An 8,355-nucleotide genomic window follows, 5' to 3' on the forward strand; every position below is an offset into this window, starting at 1 on the left:
CATGTATGACATTATAAACATGTCAGTTTGTTGTTTTAAATACTCATTGGGCTCAAAGCATGAACTATTTATCATTTTCATTTATAGGTAAAATATGAAATCAGCTGTCACGACTCAAAATAGAGAAACATCTTGAAAACTTGTATATACAAAACCTCTTCAGTGGGAGAGTCTTAGAAGAGAGAACAGTAAACTTGTTTTCTTTCTTTATAATATAGACTTCTATGAAGTCGTTCTCCTTTATTTCATGATGGTGTCTTAGATGTACTTTAAAAGAGAATTTCACACTATTCTCTTTGTTTAATGTGACAGTGTGAGAAAGTGATCTTTATTCGTTCAAAACACTCTGCATGTAGTCTATGTTTAGGTTCTTTTAATGTGTTTGTCTGTGATTTTTAAATGCTAAACATGTAAACAGATAAATTGTCAGTGTTAATTCTATGTCCTGTCACACAACTGATCTTTCTTTCCTGCCATTTCTTTCCTTTTTATCTTTTTTTTTGTGCATTCATGTTGCAGTTGATAAAATTACGTGAAGAGGTGAGTACTTCCTTGCTTTTTTTTTTTTTTTTTTAATTCTGCTTTTACTTATAAAATTGATTTTCTAAATCTGGAAGAGCTCTTTGGGTTCATTTTTCCAGAGCACCCTATACATAGAAAACTGATTGATTAGACTGCTTAGAAATGTTCTCTGCTGCCCAAGATGAAAAAACAAGTAGGTCCTCACCATGTTTACCACAGGCATCCTTGTTATTTAGTTGCAGCAGGGAAAAGTACATATTTTAAAGACCAAGAAAAAAGGAAAATACAGGAACATCTTAAAATGATACCAGGGTGTGCTTTTAATGTAGACTCTAACTTCAGGTTTATTTTATTGGTGTTGGCTGAAAAAAAGAGGGAAATACAGTTTAACTTTCTTTTCTGATATTCTGATATACTTTACTGAAAGCTGTTTTTAAATCAACTCCTTTCCCACCCAAAATCCTAAGAAACCATGGATGTATTATCCTTCTGGGGAAGCACACGTGTTTTACACGCCCTTCCAGTCTGTGTGCACAGATACCTAAGAATAGGCAAAGCTCTCCTTACTGTTAAACACTTTCCCTTTTGTAGCAAATAGCACCCAAGTGAGTTCTCATTTTCCTGTGTTTGCTAGTCTGTTTCATAATGCAGCTCCCAGGTTCTTTGTGGCCCAGCAAATATTTTGCAGCCGCGTTTACAATTTTATGCCATACCAATTCGGGGTGCTGAGTGGTTCTGTTGTTTATTTTTGTTAAGCCAAACATATAGAATATTCTTTGATATTCCTGTCAATGAGATTGAGTTTTGTCACTTTTACATTAGAGCATAAAACAATGGCCTGTATTACAATTTGAAAATTAATGTCTAATTGCTTATAATAGAGCACTCTGAGGTATTTTTATGTGTAGATTTGATTCCATTGATGGAGATTTTCCTCGTTTTTTAAAAATTATTGGTATGTCATTGTTTTCTAGCTGATCGCTACTCTTCCCTTTTAAAATGCATTACTGGTGCCCTCTCTTAGTGAAAGTACTAATGGTCTGTAAAATGAAGGAGGAAATAAACAAAAGCCTCACCTTTTTGTGTTGTTTGTCTTCCCTCCATAGAAGAGTGTGTGTGTGTGTGTGTGTGATTGCAATTTTGATGTATTTGTTGTGCTTATGGTGGGTGATAGATACAGCAACATATTTCAGAATATCTGTGATACGTATTTGCACGGACTTCTGCTTTGGTAGAGTCTGGGTTTTCAAATATTAGTGGAACCTAACACTATTGAAAACCTCTGTACAAAAATACACATGAAACTCTCACCCCTAAATTTAAGCTGCGAATATGACTGATAAAATCTTGTGCCTTAGTTCAGTGTTTTGGCCAAAGATTTGTTTTGTTAAGCTGAATTGTGTGGGCTCCGGTTGGCTTAATCCTTTGTTGGGCTTGTAGCACCAGTTTCATTATGTACATTTTGGAATGCATGTTTTTGAAACTGTCACCTGTAATGGGGCTATAATTGGAAGAATGAGATCGTACAACTAAGGGAATAATAATGCCCTGGAAGATTTTCTTTAACAGCCCTTAATGTAGAGTCCGCACTGGCATTTATAGGACAGACTGCCCTTCCTGGTTTGTTCGGCAGTGATGACTTCCCAGCCAGGATTCCAGGAGCAATCCTACATGGTGAAAGGGACCCCAGATTTCTTACTTGCACCTGTGCGGCAAAGACAAGTACTCATCTGCTCAGAGATGTGAGGTTTTGCTGTGTTTGGAAATCCAGTGTGCCGGCTCCTTTCGTGGGGTGCTCTCTCCGGGCTCAGGTCGGACGGGGCGTGGTGGCGCAGAGGCGAGGAGCCGGCGTTGGCCATGCTGAGCGCGCCGTGTGCATCCTGCGTCTGCAGGCTCCAGCCTCACAGCTCCCCACACACGTCGAGCTCTGTCGGAAGTCCCTGCACAGCGGCACTTACCTGCTTTGAAAAGGGCTGAGAAGAGGGTGGGCGAATGAGTTTGGGATGGAGTGTGGGGCAAGTTGAAAGCCTCCGCTGCTCCTAGAGCGTATTTCCTTTCATTCTCCGAGACCAGGGCAATGTACAGCCAAGGGGACAATGTAAATAGCGCCGCTGTTGCAAGAACTTGATTTTAGCTTGACTTAAGTGGAGAGGTTCCAAAATAGAGAGTGGGATCCTGGTGGAAAGCCGCTGGTAAATGGGTCGCCCTCTGTGTGCAGGTTCCCTCAGATAAAATTGAGCTGACCTGGGGGAAAGTCACTCCCACCATTTAGGAATATACATTTTTTAAGAAAGTTACTTTCAGAAATGTGGCTTCTGTTACAGCCACACATTGCATAATCTCTTTTGGCTCCCTTTCATGTAATCCCAAAATTCACTCTACATTTATGGTTTTATTTCCTACATTGTGTATTATCATCCAATTACAATGTCCATTTCCAGGATTGATCTTTGATTTTTTCCCCCCCTTCTACAGTAGCTAAATGTTTTCTTTTAACATGGGGACTTGTCTCAATATGAAAATGAACCAAAAATCTTTGTTTTCTTATTCTGGATTAAAATTCCGATTTCCTTTTGATTTCACAGATCTGTCTGATACCTTTTTAGAGAACCCTCAATTAGAAGTGAAAGTCCTTTGTTAAGGTAGAGAGTTACAGAAGGGAGGAGTGATCCCTACCTCCAAAAACATTGTGTGCAGGGAGAATTAGGGGAGAGATTCTCTAAGCTATTTTTTTTGACAAGTTTAGGAATGTGTGTGATTGTATTTAAAAGTAGTCACCAACGCCAAACACCTCCAGCTCCCTTGCTTTTTTTTTTGTCCTCAACTCCAGCCTGCAGGGATTTTGCTTTTCAGGCTCATAGGTACCTTCCTTCCTTCCTCCCTCCCTTTTATTTATTTAGTTATTTTTGTTTTTCTTTGGAGGGGGTTAGAGCAGAGGCAATTTTTCTATTCATTTCTCCACCGTATATTAGACACCTCTATTAATTATTATGGACTGTTTTGCAGCATTCTGACCTTCAAATCAGGCCCCATCTCTCTGTTCTAAATGCATTGTTTTAATGATTCCCTCCCCTGCAAACCACCCCCCCCCCCCCCTTTTTTTTTTTTTTTTCCCAAGGAAAGCTTTGATGTGGCTTTAGCTGCCTCCAACGTCTGGCCGCATCTCAGATGTGTCACCTATGCCGGGAGGGAATAAGGAAATCACGTTTTGAATGGTAATGATAACATTCTAATCACTTCCTTTCTTTGAAGATAGAAGCGAGATACTCTGTCAGCATCCCTGGCTGCCAGAGCTTGGAGGCACTGGTCTAGGTGTATTAGCTTAAGTGTGCATGTCAATACAGCTTGCATCTCCAAGATCCATGGGGGCTCATTAGAGCAAGGTAGATCGTTTCGCTCGACAGCCACTCAGATAATATGTGTGGCACCTCCTTTTTTATTATTATTAGAAAGCATTTCTTCAATTTTAAGTGACATCTGTCAACAACACAAAGTTGTAGGAGTTGTATTGTGCTTTTTCTTTCTTTTTGACCAAATACCAAAAGTGATTTGAGGGACAAGGTAGTACTTTATACAAATACATGTATGTACAAACACACAAATACACAGATACACATATGCGTACATTTCCAAGTATTCATTCATACGTGTACACACACACACATCCGTTGACATACACATGCATTTATTGTTACCAGTTTGCAGTCTTGATTAGATTAGAATTATTTGGCAGCCTCAATAGAGCTAGTATGTGATTATTATGGTTAAGAAGAAGTGAAATATAAATTAGTGTAAATGTACAAAAGCGAGTGTAGAAGCTCAGAATTTAGAGAATATCCTTTTATTTCTCCATCAGGTGTGATATCATATAGGTGTGTGTAATTATGACAGTTTCGTTCATGAACTAAAACAGCACGTGTCATATGTTCACTTCAGATCTAGTGCCAGATATTTGGGGGTAAAGCCACGGTTTGAACATCTGTGTGCATGGAGACGCGTGTGTGCCTTGTTCCTGGTGGCTGCTCTAAGTTGCCTTAAAACTAGAATTGCAATTCCATATTCTGTGTTAGTAGCATATGTTGTTGCCTATGGCTTCTTGCCACACATCCAAAATTGGGGAGCATTCTCTTAAAAATAAAGTTCCCATTTAAAAATTACTGTCTGTTGCACTCAAAAGAACAAACGGGTTTTGGAAATGCTTGCATATTGTGAAATGTAAATGCAAATAGGGTCATCGGGCTATGGGAGCATCTTTTACATCTGCCTCCACCGGGACAGGAAGGAACCCCTGGGCTCCAGTCGACCTGCTCTGCCCAGGATTTTGGAGTAAGATTCGTTGTGGCCACACAGAGAGTCTGCCTTTTAAAACAAAAAAAGTAGATGGTTCATACACAGTTGATTGGGAATCTGCCTATTGTAGTGGTTCTTACAATGGAAGACTTGCTAAAAATTGTCTGTAATGGGTTGTGCCCCCCCACCTTAAATGTTAGGGCATACGAAAGCATTATTTTTTTAAAAGGCAGAAGAAAAAAAAAAGCACATTGTCGACGGCGTCTGATTTCTTTCCCTTTTTCTTTTGCAGAGGGCACATCTGCTCGATAACACAGAGAGGCTGGAAAGGTCATCTCGGAGACTAGAGGCTGGGTACCAAATAGCAGTGGAAACCGGTAAGAATTCTGAGAGTGAGCAAATTGTCTTGCTTATGCACAGCAGTCTTCACAACACATGACATTTCAGGGAAACTTCAAAGGAGTAGCAGAGACAGCAGCCCGAGCTGTGGTTTACATATTGGGGAGACAATTGGGAGCTTATTTGCGCTTATCTTTTTTCAAGTTAAAAGGCATGACATCTACTGAAAACAGTTCCTGAGGTTTAAAAGTATATATCTGAAAAGAGATGGAGTACTTAGTCTAAATTCTACATTTGTCTTAATATGCAGTTACATGTTGTCAGTTTACCTCCCCCCCAACGATGATTGCTAGCACATGGTGCGTCTCCAGTTGTTTGTGTCTCTACTGTTTACTCACATCTGTACAAATTAACATTTTAATCCAGCAAAATGATGAGCACTAGGGCCAAAGGAGTACCCTTTCCTAGTTTACCTTGCTTATTTGTCCTGATGCTGGAAATGATTCCTAACAATTCTGCGTTTTGCTGTTGTTGTTTTGTTTTGAAATTATGAACAGAGTCTATAATCAAAGATGAAAAAGAAAAAAAGAGTCAAAGTGAGCTGCAAGGCTAATGTTCATAATAATCTCATTAGCAGCAGTTAATACTGTCCAAACTTTTGGGTTGAATTAACACTAGCTGTTAATTTCAGAAAACACAGTCCTAGTGTGGCTTCTAAGACTAGTCTACTTAAAATAGACAAGCCTTTTTTGTCTTTATAGATGATTCATGCAATGGATATTATATTTTCACATAGTTAATAAATATCCATTAATCCCTTAGTGGTCATGAGTTTCTCATTTAGCTATTGTTTTTGTTTGCAAAATATAGATTGTATATAATCTCTTTTATGTGTTTTGGATAGCTGTTGGAAATTATGGGGTGTACATTGTCCAGTATGTAAACCATAAAGTTAAGTGGTTAACAATATTTCCATCAGTTCTTAAAATTTAGTGTCATCTTGGGAGATGCTGAAAGTGGTGATCTTGGGAGAGTAAGTACAATGAAAGTGATAGCTAACTAATAACTTCTACTTATATTCCAAATGAATTCTTTCATGAATGGCTAGTGTTTTTTTCCTCCCTGGGCTTATGACCATCCCTATATTGTCAGACTTATGTGGTGAATTATAGAGAAGTGAACAGGAGGAACACAAACAGTGTTGGCATATAGTAGTGGTGAGAAAACCAAAGAGTTTTAACCCACACCCCAATTTCTTTTCATGTTACAGGTAGCTTTTCTTTAAGAGATTATTGATAGGTTGGCTCCTGCCCTGGTCAGAGTGAAAGCTAGCTCTGTGTGTTCACTTTGTTCTTGGGCTCACCTTTAGAGGTGACTGCCCTTGGGAGGAATGTGTACAAAAGAAAGGCCCCTAAACATGAGGCCAGAGGTCTTGGGTTCAGGTTCTAGTCTTGAACAAATCACACAACCTCTCTGAGTCTCAGTTTCTGATGCAATAAAATGGAAATAATATTGCCTACCTTATATAATATTCCTAAATTATTTTAAGAGAAATGATGATAGATATTAAATACCTTAAAAACACTATACAAAAAAATAACACCACAAGTATAAGTATTATTATTAATGTGTGGTCATTTGATGATACACAGGCATTTATCTCATAGGTTTCTTGGGGTTTTGGTTTCTTTTTGTCATTATTAAAATGGAAATTTGTATACATTAGAAGAACAGAAAGCAATTAATGTGTTAATGGGTAATCTTGGGAATGGGTTGCTTTGACAGCCTTGAGAATCTTTGTGCCACTGCCCCTTTTGAACATGGCCATCATCAGTGGCACCTTTCTTGTCCAAACATTCCATTGGTGAGCCTTTTTCCACATGAGAGTGGGTTGGTTCAGAGGCCTTGCAAATATGAATCACGAGGATCGATTAGGCTGATTGGGCTGGATGAGTGGGTGCCTTTTTTCTCTTTCACCACACGATTCAGGAAACTCTGTTCCAAAGCTAAGGAAGCCCTCCGGGAAGGTCACAGATACTGGACGACCAGGTTTGGACCAAGTTGTGATAGTTAGTTCTTTTTGAATGTGATTAAATTTAACATCTACATCAAATTACCAATTGCCAGCATGAAAAATGTCAATTGAAGTGGCCAATAAACAAATCTTAGTCTTTTTGGACTTTTTAGTAGAATTCAGTGACTGATTAACCATAAAGTTTTATAAGATTAGAAGTAAAACCAAGTCTGGGAGGAGGAATGCAGGTAGAGGTATGGAATAGGTAAAGACAGGTGGCACGGCCTCCCCTTCAGCTGAAGTCATTGTTCTAGTTAATTTTCTTGGATGACTTTGAAAGTGGAATGGGGAATGAGAAGGAAGGTGCGAAGCGTTTTTTCTGCCCTTTCCTCTTATGTAAGCAATGTGGGAGCCATGTGTCCCAGTGGGCACCATGTTGCTTCTGCATTTCCTGCTTTCCTGGTCATCCTCAGCTAGTCTCCCTCATCAAACAACAGTTCTGTGTTCTGATTGTGATGTAAATTTATGAGGCACATCATTTTGTTATGTTGCTGTTGTTGTTATGTGCTGTCAAGTCGGACCGACTCATAGCGACCCCCCCCTTGGGTTTCCAAGGCGGTATCACTATGGAAGTAGGTTACCCTACCTTCCTTCCGAGGAGTGATTGTTATAGTAGCAATTGAAGAGTAACATCTTTCAGAAAGAAAACCTTTTAGCAGTTCCTGGGAGCTCTGGTGGCATATTGCCTAAGGCACTTGACTACTGACCAGAAGGCTGGAGGTTCAAACCTACCAGCCACCCTTCAGAAGGAAGGTTGGGAAATCTCCTTCTGTAGAGATACCACTTCAGAAACCCAAGGAAGGGTTGCTATGAGTTGAGATCAACTCGACAGCAGTGAGTTGAGTTAGGTTTCTCTTTATAGAGCGAAAAATAACAAGGAAAAGATGTGGAAGAGCTAGTATAACTTCTGAAACAGCACAGGAGAGGGAAATGGTTTCCAAATATTGGTCTGGGGTCTCTACAACAGTTTTTACCAGTCCGTGCAAACTGAGAAAATAAGTTAAATGTAGTGACTTTCTCATGAAGCAAAATTTGTTAATTTAAAGGATTCACTCTTTTTCTAAGATGTTGTTTCTCCTATTTTGAGAAATCAAGAGGATAGGTTTATGATATGATAGAAATAGTAGGTA

At 39.2% G+C, this 8,355-nt stretch overlaps 1 protein-coding gene across 1 annotated transcript in view; it reads left to right on the plus strand.

Moving 5' to 3' along the window:
* VTI1A (vesicle transport through interaction with t-SNAREs 1A) overlaps nt 1–8,355 on the plus strand; it is a 440,444-nt gene that overhangs the window by 87,402 nt on the left and 344,687 nt on the right. Inside the window, exons 5-6 of the mRNA XM_042781041.1 lie at nt 520–540; nt 5,105–5,189. Of these exons, the coding sequence (XP_042636975.1) occupies nt 520–540; nt 5,105–5,189 (106 nt within the window). The remainder of the gene's footprint in view (nt 1–519; nt 541–5,104; nt 5,190–8,355) is intronic.

Source organism: Orycteropus afer, unplaced genomic scaffold (assembly GCF_000298275.1).
Source record: "Orycteropus afer afer isolate SDZICR_OR568_19922 unplaced genomic scaffold, OryAfe1.0 scaffold00082, whole genome shotgun sequence".
Taxonomy (NCBI): Eukaryota; Metazoa; Chordata; class Mammalia; order Tubulidentata; family Orycteropodidae; genus Orycteropus; species Orycteropus afer.